At 36.9% G+C, this 18,623-nt stretch overlaps 1 protein-coding gene across 1 annotated transcript in view; it reads left to right on the top strand.

The window, feature by feature from the left end:
* ACBD6 (acyl-CoA binding domain containing 6) overlaps nt 1–18,623 on the top strand; it is a 225,194-nt gene that overhangs the window by 106,537 nt on the left and 100,034 nt on the right. Inside the window, exon 7 of the mRNA XM_017888846.1 lies at nt 11,451–11,540. Within this exon, the coding sequence (XP_017744335.1) occupies nt 11,451–11,540 (90 nt within the window). The remainder of the gene's footprint in view (nt 1–11,450; nt 11,541–18,623) is intronic.

Here is an 18,623-nt window from a genome sequence, read left to right as displayed (position 1 = left end):
TTTTTATTATTTTTTTTTGAGACGGAGTCTGGCTCTGTCGCTCAGGCTGGAGTGCAGTGGCTGGATCTCAGCTCACTGCAAGCTCCGCCTCCCGGGTTCACACCATTGTCCTGCCTCAGCCTCCCGAGTAGCTGAGACTACAGGCACCCGCCACCTCGCCCAGCTAGTTTTTTGTATTTTTTAGTAGAGACGGAGTTTCACCGTGTTAGCCAGGATGGTCTCGATCTCCTGACCTCGTGATCCGCCCATCTCGGCCTCCCAAAGTGCTGGGATTACAGGCTTGAGCCACTGCGCCCGGCCTACAACAATTCTCTAAGGCAGATATTGTTCTTGTTTTACAGACAGGAACTGAAGTTCAGAGACCTACATTTACTTGCTCAAATCCATATAACTGCTAAGTAGAAACCAGGTCTGGGAGAGTATTCTTCCGACCACTAGATTTTAGAAGGATAAATAAAAGGAAGAAAAAGAAGGATAAGCAGTTGTCATTTGGCCTTCCTTGTGTTATGCTCTGGTTTGCAACAATTTCTTTTATAGAATATTACTAGAAGTCAAATCCACATGTGACCTCCACAAAGATCACTGGATGGACAGCTGTGATGGGGGTGGAATAAGTGCCTAGAACACAGATAGCTTACACTAAATAACACATATTTTGTATGTGTAAAGATAAGGAAAACTTGTGTATTTCATTACTTTGATGTAGTGCTGCTTTCCAGATCTTCCAGTTTGTTAACCATGCAGCTACCTTTATCCTCAGCCTGCCAGAACATTGTATTTCGTGAACAGATTAAGTGCTTACACATTCATAGACTGAGACGCCAAGAATTCAGTTGGGTTCTCTCATTGCTCCAAGCAGATTTCTGCCCTCTCAGCCATGACAACTCAGGCTGGGCTTTGAATACTGATGGCAAACCCTTTTATTATTAATCAGGGATTTGTATGAATTAATTTAAGAACATAAGGGAGGTGGGAGCTTAAAATCAAAATCAAACTTAACATCCCAAAATAAAATAAATGGTATTGCTTCATCACATTTAAAGCTCTAGCAAATAAAACAATTTGGTAAGCCTTGATGATGGAGTAAAATTGTGTAGCCTCAAAATTAAACTTCTAGTTAAATTCTTTTAACCCTTTCTGTTCTTTTGACATTTTCTTATTATAAGTTGGGTAACAATTATAGTTTTGAAAGGACATTCTGTTCTTTTTTGTGTTTATGTGATATTTGAACTTGAGATATTTCCCTACTGATTCCCTAAGATTCTCTGGGATAATATACATTTTTACTTAAAATCTTCATTCAGCAGGTTCAACCTAATTTTATGACTAAAAGTCACATTTATTGCACCTAAAATTTGCTGTGAGCACATAGAGAAATTTAATAATAATTTTAATAATAAAATGATAAGCTATATTTGTATTCCCACACATTGAAATAAATACATTATTCACTGATAACTATGAATTTATAATTTATAAATTATTTGAATACATACATTTGGATCTGAGTATTGTATATGAACAACAAATATATATGAAACGCCTTTTAAATAAAACGTATTTGTATTTCATAATGAAGTTATTTTATTGTATATAAGTATAATTCCTAGTGTACATCTTTTATTCATTTAAGTTGTAATTACTACAAGTTGGGTATTCCTCATCTGAAAATCCAAAATCTGGAATGATCCAAAGTCTGAAACTTTTTAGCAACAGTGTGACACTTCAAGGAAATGTTCGTTGGAGCACTTTGGATTTCAGACTTTTGGATTAAGGAGGGGCAGTCAAGTATATAATGTAAATATTCCAAATTTTTTTTAAAATCTAAACTTTTAAACACTTCTGGTCCCCAGCATTTGGGATAAGGGGTACCCAACCTATGCAAATATAGTAAGGCATATATTTCTAATTTGAGAAAATTACCTGGTATTTCCTACTAGTATAGTAATTAGGGGACATTGTCTGTATTTTGCATAATAGAAAAAAGTTTCATAGTTATGCTTAGATGTTTCAGGGTCCGAGTTTATAACACCATGGTGTCATATGTACTTTTTAAAAAAACTAAATTACAACTTTTAGTGTATTTTCAATCATTTGAGAAATGCTTGAAAATTGAATTTGAAATATGAAGGGAAAAGTTAAAGAGAAGATCTTAAAGCCTATTTATTTTTTTAAATGGTGGTTCGATTTTTATCTTTGACCCACGTTAGTACAGCTCTTCACACATACCAAATATTTTTGGTTCTTCCAGGAAAATATCTTTTAAGGGGAAGGGATGATTTCAATAATTTGTAAAAGCATATTCGAAGTATGGGGAGAATATTTGCTATCAAGCATCAGGCTCAAATTATGTTTATATAATTCTTGTCACACACATTATTTCTCAGATTAATGTACAATCAACACTAAATACATGCTTATTGATATTATTTAAATAGTATTTTAAATCTTTGAAGTAATTTAAATGTTTTAGATCAAATGTAACAGTGTAATATTTTAGCAAAATAGATGACATTATTCCAGTACAAATGTTTATCATCAGTCCCCCCAAAAGCATTCATACATATAGTTCATTGGTTTTCCATAGTTTTTTTTTTTTTTTTTTTTGTGAGACAGAGTCTCGCTCTGTTGCCCAGGCTGGAGTGCAGTGGCTGGATCTCAGCTCACTGCAAGCGGTTTTCCATAGATTTTTATCTAATGCACTCTCAAATCCTGCTTTCATTGGGTGCGTCTTTAGTTACATTCTTTCCTTTTCTGTCCTCTTGGCAGTATAATTGTTGTCATTAGCCATTTTCCATAGTCTGTTGATTCTTTCAGATACTTTGAAGAAGGCTTGCCTTTCTCTTGACTACTATTCCTTTCCTTTTCTTTTTCTTTTTTTTTCTTTTTCTTTTCTTTTTTTTTTTTTTTTTTTTTTTTTTTTTTGAGACGGAGTCTTGCTCTGTCGCCTGGGCTGGAGTGCAGTGGCCGGATCTCAGCTCACTGCAAGCTCCGCCTCCCGGGTTTACGCCATTCTCCTGCCTCAGCCTCCCGAGTAGCTGCGACTACAGGCGCCCGCCACCTCGCCCGGCTAGTTTTTTGTATTTTTTAGTGGAGACGGGGTTTCACCGTGTTAGCCAGGATGGTCTCGATCTCCTGACCTCGTGATCCGCCCGTCTCGGCCTCCCAAAGTGCTGGGATTACAGGCTTGAGCCACCGCGCCCGGCCTTCCTTTCTTTTCTACTTTGTTTTAAATCTGTGGCTCCTAATACAATTTGCATGCTTTTGGCTTGAGAAACTGCTGCAAACTCTGGTGAAACTGTGACAGTACTAACGTAACAGAAAAGCAAAAGATTTAAGAGGCAGGGTCAGTATACTGAGACTAAATTTATGCAGTTATATGAGATTTGAGAAAGGAAGGAAGAAAAAATGCATCCTCTTAAATAACTTTGTATATCATAGTATATGTTATTTTGGTTATATAGTTGATTAAGATGTTAATTTGAAGGAACTTTGTTTATTCACACGAATGACTGGGAAATGCATTACAAATTGTCTATTATGCTTATTTGCATTAATGTAGGCAGTGCCATTTAAAAATCAAGCCTATGGTTTTGCTTTGCATCAGAAACTTAGATTTAATACAAAATCAGAAAGTAGTGAAAGTAGCTTAGGCCGGGCGCGGTGGCTCAAGCCTGTAATCCCAGCACTTTGGGAGGCCGAGACGGGCGGATCACAAGGTCAGGAGATCGAGACCACCCTGGCTAATACGGTGAAACCCCGTCTCTACTAAAGAATACAAAAAACTAGCCGGGCGAGGTGGCGGGCGCCTGTAGTCCCAGCTACTCGGGAGGCTGAGGCAGGAGAATGGCATAAACCCGGGAGGCGGAGCTTGCAGTGAGCTGAGATCCCGCCACCGCACTCCAGCCTGGGCGACAGAGCCAGACTCCGTCTCAAAAAAAAAAAAAGAAAGTAGCTTAAATCCTATGAGCTTTGGCAACTTATGTTTGGTATGTTTTAATAGTGGTGAAATATATATAAAATGTATCATTTTAATCATTTTTAAATCTACAGTTCTGTGGCATTAAATATGCTCACATGAGGCTGAGTGCCATGGCTCGCGCTTGTCATCCTAGCACTTTGGGAGACCAAGGCAGGTGGATCACCGGAGGTCAGGAGTTCAAGACCAGCCTGGCCAACATAGTGAAACCCCGTCTCTACTAAAAATACAAAAATTAGCTGGGCATGGTGGCACATGCCTGTAGTCCCAGGTGCTTGGGAGGCTGGGGCAAGAGAATCACTTGAACCCAGGAGGTAGAGGTTGCAGTGAGCTGAGATCATGACACTGGATTCTGGCTTGGGCGACAAAGTGAGACTCACTCTCAAAAATATACACGTGTATATTTTTTTTCACATGAGCCAAGTGTGGTGGCTCACACTTTTAGGCACAAGGAACTCTTGAGCGCAGGAGTTTTAAGACTAGGCTGAGCAACATACTGAGATCCCGTCTCCAAATAAAAAATGAATAAATAAAACAATATATTCACATGTGTAACCACCACCACCATGCAACTTTTTTATCTTCCCCAATTGAAACGCTATACCAAGCCAGGTGCCGTAGCTGATGCCTTAATCCCAGCACTTTGGGAGGCTGAGGCGGGCGGATCACCTGAGGTCAGGAGTTCGAGACCAGCTTAGCCAATATGGTGAAACCCCATTTCTACTAAAAATACAAAAATTAGTCAGGCTTGGTGCTGCACATTTGGATTCCCAGCTACTCCGGAGGCTGAGACAGGAGAATCTCTTGAACCCAGGAGGTGGAGGTTGCAGTGAGCCGAGATCACACCACTGCACTCCAGCCTGTGTGACAGAGTGAGACTTCGTCTCAAAAAAAAAAAAAAAAAGAAACTCTGTACCCATTAAACACCCCCCATTCCTCCCTTCCCCTGGCCCTTGGCAACTACTATTCTATTTTCTATCTGAGTTTGGCTACTCCAGGTACTTCATTTAAATGGTGTCATAACAATATTTGTCCCTTTTGATTGGCGTATTTCACTCAGCATAACATCTTCAAGGTTCGTTCATTTTGTAGCATGTGTCAGTTTCCTTCCTTTGTAAGATGAATAATATTCCATTGTATGCGTATGCCACATTTTGTTTATTCAGATATCTGTTGATGGACACTTGGTTTTGACTGTTGTGAATTATGCTGTGAACATAGGTGTACAAATTTTTGTTTGATTTTTTTTTCCCCAAGAGTATATTATGAAAAAATTTAAACATAAAGAGAAGTTGAATTTTACAATGAACATCTATATTTCTACCATCTGGATTCTACCATTATTATTTTACTACGCTTACTTTACCAATATCTAGCCATTCGTCAAATCTTTTTTATTTTTTGATACATTTTAGACTATACAGACAACAGTACACTTTCTTCTAAGTATTTTAACATGCATATAATTAACGAGAATTCAGTATTTGGTTTTTCTTTTAAAATAATATTTATATACAATGAAATGCACAAGTCTTAAGTGCACATTTCATGAACTTTGACAAATACATATACCTGTATAACCGAAGCGCCTATCAAGATGTAGAACGGTGCTGTCACCCCAGAAAGTTTCCTCATGCCCCTTCCCAGCCACTCTTTTCTTTTAATCTCAAAAAGGTAACCACCGTTTTGATATTATTCTACCATAGATTAGTTCTGCTTGTTCTCAAACTTCATATATATGGGATTATACATATGTACTCCTCTGTGTAGGGCATCTTTCATTCAGCATAATGTTTTTGAGACTCATCCTATTGCTATAGTTCAGTACTTCCTTCTTTTATACTGCTCAGTATGTTCCATCATGTGAATATACCATTGTCTTATGATGGATACCTGAGCTGTTTTCATGGCAACTTCCTATTATTATTGCTATTAATTACCTCCTTTATACAGGATGAATTAATACCTCCCTTTCATGTTCCTTCACCCTTAAGTCACTGACATTATAGCTTAGAAAATTCTTGTGAAGGGATTTTTTTTTTTCTTCTTTTGAAACACGAGTGTCACTGTGTTGCCCAGGCTGGAGTACAGTGGCTTGATCATGGCTCACTGCAGCCATGACTTCATGGGCTTAAGCGATTCCCCTGTTGAGCTCAGCCTCCTGAGTAGCTGGGACTACAGAAGTGTGCCACCATGCCCAGCTAATTTTTGTATTTTTTGTAGAGACGGGGTTTCACCATGTTCCCCAGTCTGGTCTTGTACTTGCCTGCTTTGGCCTTCCAAAATGCTGGGACTATGTGCATGAGCCACCACACCAGCCAGATTTTTTAAAGTAGTGTATTCGAAATCTTTCTCAATTTCCTAACAAATTAGCAACACCATTTTTCCCTACCGTAGATCTTTGCCAGTGAAAGAGATCCAGTAGTTGCTGATTTTAAGTGTATATCACACATACTGGTGTATGGTTTTCTTTTTAATGCTGGTAAGTAAATTATCCCAGGAGGAGTCATTGGCTTCCATGCTAGGTATATCTTGAGATGTTAGACTATCTTTCAATCTTATTCCTAAGTTTTTGAAACAACATTGTCATTTTACTATGGACAGGGAAGTGAAAGAAGGAGGCATTGTGTAATTTCTGGTGGTTGCAGGTAGCAGAGTTCTCACTATGGCCAGCTGCTACAGTAGTAGCAGCAAAAGGTAGAAGATAGTACAGAGGAGATGGGGACATTACAAGTTGTTGGTAGGTGAAGTCAATCTCTACTACAATTATAAATTGATACCCAGTTTTTTTGCAGAGAGAAATTGAGGTCCACCTGTTTGCAGTATTTCATTTGCTAATTAGACAGTGCCATACCGTATACCATATGTGTTTGATAGAATGACAAAAGGACAATTCTTACAAATTTAAATATACCAACTTTGCCATGTTTTTATCTATTGTATATATGGTATATATACTTTGAATTTGATCTCAAAATACCATAAGAACATCAAGACTCATTTTATAATAGAATCTCCTTCGTTCCCCCCCCCCCCCCCCCCCCCCCCCCCCCCCCCTTTTTTTTTATTTGACAGAATTTTGCTCTGTTGCCCAGGCTGGAGTACAGTGGCATGATCTCATCTCACTGCAACCTCCACTACCCCAATTCAGGCAATTCTCCTGCCTCAGCCTCCCAAGTAACTGGGATTACAGGCACATGCACCACCACACCCCGCTAATTTTTTGTATTTCTAGTAGATACAGGATTTTGCCATGTTGGCCAGGCTTGTCACAAACTCCTGACCTCGGGTAATCTGCCCTCCTCGGCCTCCCAAAGTGCTGGGATTACAGATGTGAGCGACCGTGCCTGGCTAAAATCTCCTCTTTTTTAAAATTTTGTGATATTGAGGAGAAAAGTCTAATTTAAAAAAAAATTCTACTTGGTTTAAGGATGAGTTACTAAGGAAATCAGAGAAGCATTTCATATATTAAGATGTGCTCTCTGTATTTTCCAGAAGGTATGAAAGTAATACCACTTAATAGGTTAGCTGCTACCCTGCACTTTCAAAGCACTTTAGAGTCATTCATCTGTCTGAGGTAGGACAGTGTTAGCAACCTTGGTTAATAGATGAGAATTCTTTTTCTCCCTGCATTTTACTGTATTTGAGTTCCAGAATTTATTCAGAGCTCTCCAGTGTTTGTGGTCTTCTGGTGGCCTAACAAAAGTTCCTTTTAATAATGGCTCTCCCTCACCAATCTCCTGAATGCTTCTGGGATATTTTTCCAGAAGAGTTTTTAAAATTAGAAACAAAGAATTGTCACTTATTGTGGTAGCAATAAAATAAATTTAACTTGAAAATTTATAAGAGATTATATCACTCATGGAAAAAGATAAAACAATTATATAGACAAATAGGTAAACTATTTCGTAAATTTAGATAAAGTCTTAGAAGATATAACTTTAATGCACACCTAATTCATGGTTTTCCTTCTGGAGGAGAGATTATGGAATTCTTTACCTAAAATAATTTAATAATTATATTGAACTAGGTGCGTTTGTGGTTAACAAGGGAAAGAAACCACAGGTGTTTATTTCCTGCATCTCTGCAAATTACTGGTTATGTTAGTGAGTGAATAATAAATTAGAGTATGGTTATAGGAACTTTATAATTTGAAGAAGTAAAAGGTATCACAGACACCTCATTGTGCTGGTTTTTATTCATTTAAATATAGAGCTTCTTGAAGGTTAAAATTCCAAAGCCTGATTTGTTTTCTCTGTGTTTGTTTACAAGTATGTTTAATCCTACTCTTGTTTTTGAGCTTTGTAATACTGCATGGAATATTAATCATTATGTGATCTTATTGTAGATATCTTCAGTGCTTCCACAGAAAGTCATTGTCAGAGAATTCATTCTAATTCAAGGTTAATTAGTGTACCATTAAAATAATGTGTTACAAGAATTAATTGCATTGCAGGTCAGAAAACGTGTTAAAAAGTATGGTGTAAATGTCTGAGAGCACATCATCCTTTTTAAAACATTACTATACATGTGCCCCGCTTCTGGAAAATATATCCAAAGTGAAAATCACTACGGAGGTCCAGTCATAGGTGTTTCCCCTAAAGTAAATTTTTGGCACCACATGGAAAATTTAAAATATGGGAAATTTAAAATATAACACCCATTAACAGTAAAATGTGTTGCTTCTCAGCTTTACCATTGAAACAGCTAAGGATTTATATTTTAGCTTTAGTTGATATAACCCTATTGGGTCAAACCTAAGGAAAATTCAGGAACGTGGCTGAGAGATATAAATTATCTATACATCTTATGGTAAAAGTACAAGATATATTATGTTGTCCTACTTAACTATTATGTAGTTTTTGTAAGTACCCTATGTAAATATATCACACATCGTCTTAACTATGTAGTAAGTCTTGTCTATAGTTTAAGCTAATAGCCATAAAATGCACACTTAACAATTAGAACAAAAAATGATAGACTTTGAAATTTTGTGTGATTATTTTAATGTATTAGTAAATGCTGTGAAACAATAACGTGGACCTATAGAATATTTATTCATTAGTATTTGTTCAGAGTCTCATTAAAATATCTAATTGTTCATATGGAGGATTTTTGAATTAGGGCCCTAGTAACAGCAGATCACATTAGAGCTACAAAAATTTTAACATAGGAAACTGCTGTAGTACTCAACAATACATTTTCACCTGGACTTTTAGAATTGTCTCCACTAAAAAATAACTCCTGGCTGGGCGTGGTGGCTCATGCCTGTAATCCTAACACTTTGGGAGGCCGAGGTAGGCGGATCACAAGGTCAGGAGTTCGAGACCAGCCTGGCCAACATGGTGAAACCCCGTCTCTACTAAAAAAAAATACAAAAATTAGCTGGGTATGGTGGCGGGTGCCTGTAATCCCATCTATTTGGAAGGCTGAGGCAGGAGAATTGCTTGAAACTGGAAGGCGGAGGTTGCAGTAAGCGGAGATCCCGCCACTGCACTCCAGCCTAGGCAAAAGAGTGAAACTCCATCTCAAAAATAAAATAAATAAAATAAAATAGAATAGAATAAAATAAAAATAACTCCTACTGGGCTCTGAACAAGGCAAAATAAAACAGTTTTGATACTGTAAAGTGTGAATGATTTGCCCACATTTTTTCTCTGCTTTTCTCCCTCTTAGGATTTTGCGTAAGCCTGTTAGAAAACAGGTATTCACAGGTAAATAAAAGTAAATCAAGCAAATGAAAGCAAAAGAAGACAATTTGTAGGGAAGAAGTTTTCCTACTTTGTTGTTTGTTTAAAGAATAGATCCTAGTTTAATTAGTTGAACTAATAGGTGTGTGAAGAGAGTCTGGATGATAAAAAGAATGTAGGCAGTTTTAGAAAAGCTGTTTTTTGAAAGGTGCTTTTTACTTTAAATCAATCCTCGCCCCAGCTTATATCTTTTCTAAAATGACATAAAGTAGGGATTTCAACTTAATGTGGAAAAACATTCCATTCTTTATAAATGGCAACATCATCACCATCCTCAGAAAGTAGTAAGCCATGCATCCCTCATTTATTCAGAAAAGCCCTTAGCTTTTGGGGTTTTGTTTATTCTTTTGAACCAAGTAGGCTTTTTTTCATTAACTAAAACAAGATTTAGCAGTAGAGAATAGAAATAACACATGTAACAGTAACTGTGAGTCTTTGGTAGACAAATGTTAAAATTAATATTTCATATTTGGTATTTGTCTCCTAATAGTTAATCATCCATTCTCTTTTACAAGTGGCTTTCACAGTCAGCTGTTTGATGATAGACACTAATAGATTGTACTAGTGTTTTTGAGGTATTTCAGATTGTAAACTTGCAATAGTAAGGAGAAATGCTTATTTTCAAACTGGTTAAATAATCTTTTTAAGGAATAAACTTGAGGAAATTTAGATATAGTACATTTGGATTATGATTTCTACTTAGGTTTAAGTGCTTGCTTTTTTATTCTTATGAATTCATTGGACATAACATTTTAGAAAACTGGAATTTATAAAGTACAGTTTACAAAGCATTTTCTTGTAGTTCATTTAGCAGGTATTATTGATATTATTGTTGTTATTACTATCATCGCCACTCTGTAAGTGAACTGATTGAGCTGAAAGCAGGCATTGGGCTAGTACAGACCCAGAAGTAGATATTGGGGCTTCCCATTGATTGTTTTCGTTGTTGTTGTTGTTTTTGAGATGGAGTTTTACTTTGTCACCCAGGCTGGAGTGCAGTGGTATGATCTCAGCCCACTGCAACCTCCACCTCCCGAGTTCAAGCAATTCTCCTGCCTCAGTGTCCCAGGTAGCTAGGATTACAAGCGCCCATCACCATGCCCGGCTAATTTTTGTATTTTTAGCAGAGACAGGATTTCACCATGTTGGCCAGGCTGGTCTTGAACTCTTGACCTCAAGTGATCCACCCGCCTCGGCCTTTCAAAGTGCTGAGATTACAGGCGTGAGCCACCGTGCCCTGCCCTATTGATTGTTTATTGCTTTTCCCGTAGTGCATTTTTATATCAATCATTCTTAGAATAATTAACCCTTACTTTTACATATTTCCTTATCTTTCTTAAAACATTAGCCGGGCGCGGTGGCTCAAGCCTGTAATCCCAGCACTTTGGGAGGCCGAGACGGGCGGATCACGAGGTCAGGAGATCGAGACCATCCTGGCTAACACAGTGAAACCCCGTCTCTACTAAAAAATACAAAATCTAGCCGGGCGAGGTGGCGGGCGCCTGTAGTCCCAGCTGCTCCGGAGGCTGAGGCAGGAGAATGGCGTAAACCCGGGAGGCGGAGCTTGCAGTGAGCTGAGATCCGGCCACTGCACTCCAGCCCTGGCTACAGAGCGAGACTCCGTCTCAAAACAAACAAACAAACAAAAAAAAAAACATAATATCTTTTACATGGACCCACCACTGAGGTAACAAATTCATTTATCTTGTTCTGTGTTTTAGGGTAGGGCTCTACTTCACTGGGCCTGTGATCGAGGACATAAGGAACTAGTCACAGTCTTGCTGCAGCATAGAGCTGACATTAACTGTCAGGTAAGAGTGACAAAATAAAGAAGAGCTTTTATTTTTTAAAGTATAATTCACATAACATAAAATTTACCAGATAAACTCTTTTGAAATGTGCAATTCAGTGGCGTTTAGTACATTTCACAATGTTGTGTAATCATTGCTATTATACAGTTCCGTAATACTGTTGTCACTGCAGAAGAAAACCCTGTTCCCACTAAGCAGTCACTTTTTAAAATTTTTTTATTTCTCCCTTTGCCCCAGACCTTGGCAACCACTAATCTGCTTTCTGTTTCTATAGATTTGCCTATTCTGGATATTTTATATAAATGGAATCATAACAATTACGGTTGTGTTTGACTTCTTTTACTTAGCATAATGTTTTGAAGGTGTATCTATATTGTAACATGTAACAATACCTCATTCCTTTTTATGGCTGTATTTTTTGAATATCCCACATATTTATCCATTAATCAATTGATGGGTTGATGGGCAGTTTGGGTTGTTTCTGTCTTTGGCAATTGTGAATAATGCTACTGTGAACATTTGTGTACTTGTGTTTTTGTTTGAATACCTGTTGTCAGTTCTTTTGGTTGTAGACATAGGAGTGGAATTACTGGGTCATAAAGTATTTTGATGTTAACCTTTTGAGCAACTGACAAACTGTTTTCCATAGGAGCTACACCATTTTTCATGCCCAGCAGCTATGTATGATGCTTCCAGTTTCACCACATCCTCACCAATACTTGTTACTTTCGCTTTTTAAAAAATAATTATCTTGGCCGGGCGCGGTGGCTCAAGCCTGTAATCCCAGCACTTTGGGAGGCCAAGACGGGCGGATCACGAGGTCAGGAGATCGAGACCATCCTGGCTAACACGGTGAAACCCCATCTCTACTAAAAAATACAAAAAATGAGCCGGGCGAGGTGGCGGGCGCCTGTAGTCCCAGCTGCTCGGGAGGCTGAGGCAGGAGAATGGCGTGAACCCGGGAGGCTGAGGTTGCAGTGAGCTGAGATCCAGCCACTGCACCAGCCGCAGTAAAGCGACATTGACGCAAGACTCCGTCTCAAAAATAAAAAAAAAAAAAAAAAAAAAACTATCTAAAAAAACTATCTTAGCGGGTATGAAATGATGTCTCATCATGGTATAATTTTGATTTGCATTTCCCTAATGACTAATGATATGGAGTATCTTTTCACACGCTTGTTGACTATTTGCATATATTTTTTTCCTTTTGTTTATGGTGTCATACTTTAGAAACCATTGCCAAATCCAAGGTCACAGAACCTAAGCTTTTGGGTTTCTTTCTCCTTTTTATTGTGGTAAAATACTCATAAAATTTACCATTTTAACCATTTTAAGTGGATAGTTATGTGGCACTAAATACGTTTATATTGTGTGCACCCATCGCCACCACCCATCTCCAGAACTTTTTCATCCCCCACAACTGAAACTCTAACCATTAAACACTAATTTCCTATTCCTCCCTTTCCTTAGCCCCTGGCAACTACCATTCTACTTTCTATTTCTGTGAATTTGACTGCTCTAGGTACCTCATATAAGTGGAATCATACAAAATTTGTCCCGTTTTGACTGGCTTATTTCACTCAGCATAACATCATCAAGGTTCATCCGTGTGGTTGCGTGTGTCAAAATTTCCTTCCCTTTTAAAGCGGAATGTTATTTGTATGTATTTACAATACTTTGTTTATTCCAATATCTATGGGCACTTGGTTTGCTTTTACCTTTTGGCGATTATGAATAACGATACTGTGAACATGGATGTACAAATGTCTGTTCAAGTCCCTACTTTCACTTCTTTTCAGTATATACCCTAGAAATAGAATTGCTGGATCGGATGATAATTCTACGTTTAATTTTTTGAGGAATTGCCATATTTCCCACAGTAGCTGCACCATTTCACATTTCCACCAGTAATACACAGATATTCGAATTTCTCCACATCCTTGCCCACACTTGTTATTTTCTGTGTTTTTGACAATAGACATCCTAATGACTGATTTGGGTGCCTTTTATTTCATTTCCTTGCCTAATTGCTCCAGCTGGGCCTTCCAGTACTAGGTTCAATAGAAATGGTAACATAGGCATCTTTGTCTTTTTACGCTTAGGTTCTGGAAAAGCTAAAATAAAATAAAATAATCACACAACACTGTTGTTACCATAAATCATGGTAATATCATCATTAAATTTGACTACCTAATCTTCTGGTCTTTATCTTCAGAATACCTCCTATTTCACAGAGAAAGTAGAATAAATGTTTATGACCAACCCAGATCTCAGCCAGTAGCTCCAGACACAGATATCTCTTTGATGTCCCTCAGACACTTCAAACGCACAATATCTAACACTAAGCACCAGCATCCCTCAACAGCCCACTCTTCCCTGCCCGCCACTCACCATAATTGGCACCATCATCCAACAAGTTCCCAGGAGAATGTGTCATAATTTAGTTAACTAGTACCATATAAATGGACTGTAACAATTTATACTTCGACCAGCAATGTATGAGAGAATTCCTGTTTCTCTAGCCCTGCCAAATAGTTCATCATAACACTTTCTGTTCTCTGCCTGTTTGATGAATGGTATATCATATTTTTAATACAGCTTTTCCTCAGTTTCCCATTGTGTTGATGGTATTTTCTCCTTACAGGAACTTTTATATAGTAAGGAAAATCACTTTCTTTGTGATACAGTTGTTAAAATTTTCCCCACATTTTCTTCTAGAATTTTATTATTTCATGGTTTTTATCAACTCATCTAGAATTGATATACATATCCTATGTATGTAATAGGAATTTTACTTTTGTCCAAATGGTGCCAACTTTATTTTTGTCCATATGACTAGCTAGTTCCAGTAATGTTTATTGAATCATTGGTATCTTTTCTATAGCAATTTGAACTGTCTTATCATAGTCTCAATTCTTTTATGTATTTCAGTCTATCTTGGGGGCTTCTTCTTCCATTCCATTGCTCTGGTTTTCTGTTCATGTATTTGTGCTACACTGTTTTAAGTATTATAGCTTCAAAATATATTTTTAAATCTGGTTGGGCAAATTTCTTCACTACTCATTCAAAATACTTTCTACTATTTTAGCTTATTTGTTTTTCTGTGTAAATTTCAAAATCATTTTTTCAATGCCCAACTTTCCCTACCACTATTAAAGTTAAAACAACAAACAAGAAGAACTGGCCAGATGGCGATGGCTCATGCCTGTAATCCTAGCACTTTAGGGGGCTGAGTCAGGAGGATCACTTGAGACCAGGAGTTTGAGACTAGCCTGGGCAACATAGTGAGACCCCATCTCCACAAAATTTTTTTAAAAAATTTGATATAGTGGTGGGTGCCTATAGTCCTAACTACTCTGGAGGCTGAGGTGGGAGGATCACTTGAGCCCAGGAGTTAGAGGCTACAGTGAACTATGATTGCACCACTGCATTCCATCCTGGATGACAGAGCACAAGACCCTGTCTCTAAAAAACAACAAAACGATATTTTTAACCAAACACATTGTTTGGAGATATTGTATATGGAAATTTCCCCAAGTTAGGCATTGCCTTAGGTTTTTGCCTTACGGATTTCTTATGTTCTGTTTGTTTGGATAGTGTAAGACAAACAATCCAAAAACTATGGGTGGCTTTATAGAACACTCTTTACTAAACACCAAGCTTTAATGCAAAGTAAAAGTTCGATGTAGGTTTTTAGGATGGATCTGTTAGTATTATATGCCTGGCACAATGTATTCCTTTGTATTCACATGACCATTGTGTATAGCCACCAGCTTTGATTCTGTTTTGACAGTCATAATCTATACAATCTAACTTTAGTTAATGGGATGCTTTTGGCTTTTCCAGTTTGAGTTGCTAACATGCTTCGAAGTCAAAGGGCTTCTGGAGGTTAGCTCTCAGAATAGCTCTTTCCCTTGTAATATCTTCTTTGGTTTCGTTATTGAAAACTCTTTTCAAATATAGACAATACAAACATAATAAATGGAAGGAAAGGTTCATCTCCCTCATGACTCAATATATCTTAAACAACTTTATTATTGACTGGCCTATTGGTTGCCAAAAAGGAAAATCAATTTTATTAGAAGTATTTGCTTGGCCACAGATCTTGGTACTAACTCAGCACAGGCAGTCTGATGTTATCAACTATCTGAAGACTAATTTTTACCATTAGTCTGGAACGAAGCAGTAATTAGAGATATGTCAAAGTCTACTCTGTGTTTTCCTGTCGTTTTTTACCCTTCAGTCTGTCTCATACATTTTTTTTTTTGTACTGCGGCTTCTATTTTGTGTGACTGTGATGGAATTGAAACTTGAAATTTTATTTCTAAGGAAGATGTTGTATAGATTTCATTTGTTATCTGACAGTATTATGGATACAGTTTTGTCTCTTCCACTGCTTGGTACTGATTTTTAATTCCACTCTGGAAGTTAGGTTCATACCACATTTGGGATTAGGATATGGCTTACATGCACGCGCGTGTGCGCATGCATACACACACACCCTTCTCTGACTTCTTGAGTAACTTTGATTTTTTAAGCCCTGAAGAAAGATTAAAACTACCCCCCAAAGCACATTAAAAGGTATTTGAATGCTGAACATTTATTGGTAGGAGGAGTAGGAGCATCTTTGGTGTATGTGTCAGTACTGTGTACTGGTGTTATGCAGTTTAAAAGAAAAACATTTTGTTTAAGTGGTACAGAAATGTATAAAGGCTTTATGACATATACATTATATAAGCTTACAGTTTATAGACTACCCTGTGCCTTCTCAGTGAATACCTTGTGCCTATCTGTGTCTTATGAAAGATTTCAAAAACATGAGAAAAGTATAAAGCAATAAATAAAACCATCTGTAATCCCATTACATAGTGGGTATCTGTGTGCAGTGGGGTGGGTAGGATATAACAAGTATTTAGTGTTTACTATGTGTCAAGAATTTTATGTGTATTGTCTCTTTTAGTCATTGCATCAATCCATGCTCTACATTTTACGGTGAAGAAACAGGAGCTTAAAGAAGTTATAGAGCTAGTGAAGGCCAAAGCCTAGATTCCAATATTCTAACTCCAAAGCCCAAGCTCTTAACCTTTTCACTGTAAAATTTGAATATATTTCATTTTCATCTTTATTTTTTCTACTTACATATATATATTTTAAAGGTATTTAGTATAATGTATATAAAGTATTTTTCTTCGCTAATTAAAATTAAGTCTAAAATAAATTCAGTGAGGTAAATGTACACAAATCTTAAGGATATGGCGCAATGTGTTTTACATACATACACACACACACGCATCTATACACATACACATACCCTTGTGTGACTACCACCTATTTCAAATTAGAACATTCCTGGGATCCCTAGAAAATTTGTTCCCTAAAGTTACTTCCTGTCAATATCCATCCTTCACTTCCACCCTGAGGTGACTATTATTCTGAACTTCTGTGACCCCTGATTAGTTCTAACACTTCTTAAAATTCAAATATTTGGAATAATAAAGTATATATACTTTTGGATTAAGCTTATGTTCAATATAACATTTGTGAGAGTCATCCACGTTACATGTATCAATTGTTCCCTTATTGCTGTATAACATTTCATTGTATGTTTATACCATAATTTTATCTGTTCTCCTGTTGATGGACATTTAGGTGTCTTTTTTTTCCTTCAGTGTTTGGCTATTATGAATAAAGGAGCTGTGAGCTTTCTTGAATGTGGACATATACACGTATATTTTCATTCCTCTTAGGTATATACCTAGGAGTAGAATTGCTGGGTCTTAGCATAACTCTGTGTTTAACTTTTTGAGGAACTGCCTGTTGTTTTTCAAAGAGGCTGCACCGTTTTATATTCTCAGCGCAATGTATGAGAGTTCTAGTTTGTCCACATCCTTGCCATTACTTGTTATCATCTGTCTTTTTGATTATGCCATCCTAAGGTATGGGAAGTAGCATCTCACTGTGGTTTTGATTTTCATTTCCTTGGTGGTTAATGATGTTGAGGATCTTTTCATGTACTCATTGGTCATTTGTATATGTTCATTGTGGAAATTTCTATTCAGATTTTATGCTTATTTAAAAAATGGTGTTATTTGTCTCTTTATTATCCAGTTTAAGAGTTACATGTTTTGGATACAAGTCCCTTTTCAGATGTATGATTTGCAGATACTTTCTTCAGTTCATTGAATTGTCTTTTTACTTGCTCGAAAGTGTCCTTTAAAACATAAAAGTTTTAAATTTTTTTGGTCTTATTTATTTTTTGGGTTTTTTTTTTTTTGTGGTTTTAAGAAATCATTGTCTAATCAAAGATCATGATGATTAAGCCTTTTTCTTCTAAGAATTTTATAGTGCTATCTCTTACATTGAAGTCTTTGATTATTTTGAGTTAATTGGGTAGAGTGTGAAGTAGGGGGTCTAACTTCATTCTTTTACATATGGATATCCAGTTGTTTCGCCACTGTTATTGAAAAGACTGTTCTTTCCCCCATTAAGTCATTGTAGCACTCTTGTCAAAATAAATTTGTTTATAAATATGAGGATTTATTTCTAGATTCTTAGTTTTATTCCATTGATCAATATGTCTTTCCTTATGTTACTACCACACAGACTTCATTAATATGCCTTTGTAATAAGTTTTGAAATTGAAAAGTGTGATTCTTCCACCTTTTTTCAAGGTTGTTTTGGCTATTCTGGGCCCCATGAATTTCTATGTGAATTTTGGATCAGTTTGTTCATTTTGCAAAAAAGGCAGCGAAGTTTTTAGTAAGAATTGTATTGAATCTATAGATCAGCTTGAGGAGTAGTACCATCTTAAAATATTAAGTCCATGAATACATGATGCCTTCCCATTTATTTAGGTCTTATTTAATTTCTTTCAGTGATGTTTTATAGTTTTCAGTGTACAAGTCTTGCACTTCTTTGGTTAAATTTATTGCTAAGTATTTTATGTTTTTGATGTTATAGATGGAATTGTTTTCTTCATTTCCTTTTCTGATTGTTCATTCTTAAGGTATAGAAATACAATTAATTTTTGGCCAGGCATGATGGGTCACTGTAATCTGTAATCTCAGCACTTTGGAAGGCCAA

This window comes from Rhinopithecus bieti, unplaced genomic scaffold (assembly GCF_001698545.2).
Source record: "Rhinopithecus bieti isolate Rb0 unplaced genomic scaffold, ASM169854v2 scaffold_15676, whole genome shotgun sequence".
Taxonomy (NCBI): Eukaryota; Metazoa; Chordata; class Mammalia; order Primates; family Cercopithecidae; genus Rhinopithecus; species Rhinopithecus bieti.
Note: the sequence above shows the minus strand (reverse complement) of the source record. Positions and strands in the feature narration are given on the sequence as shown.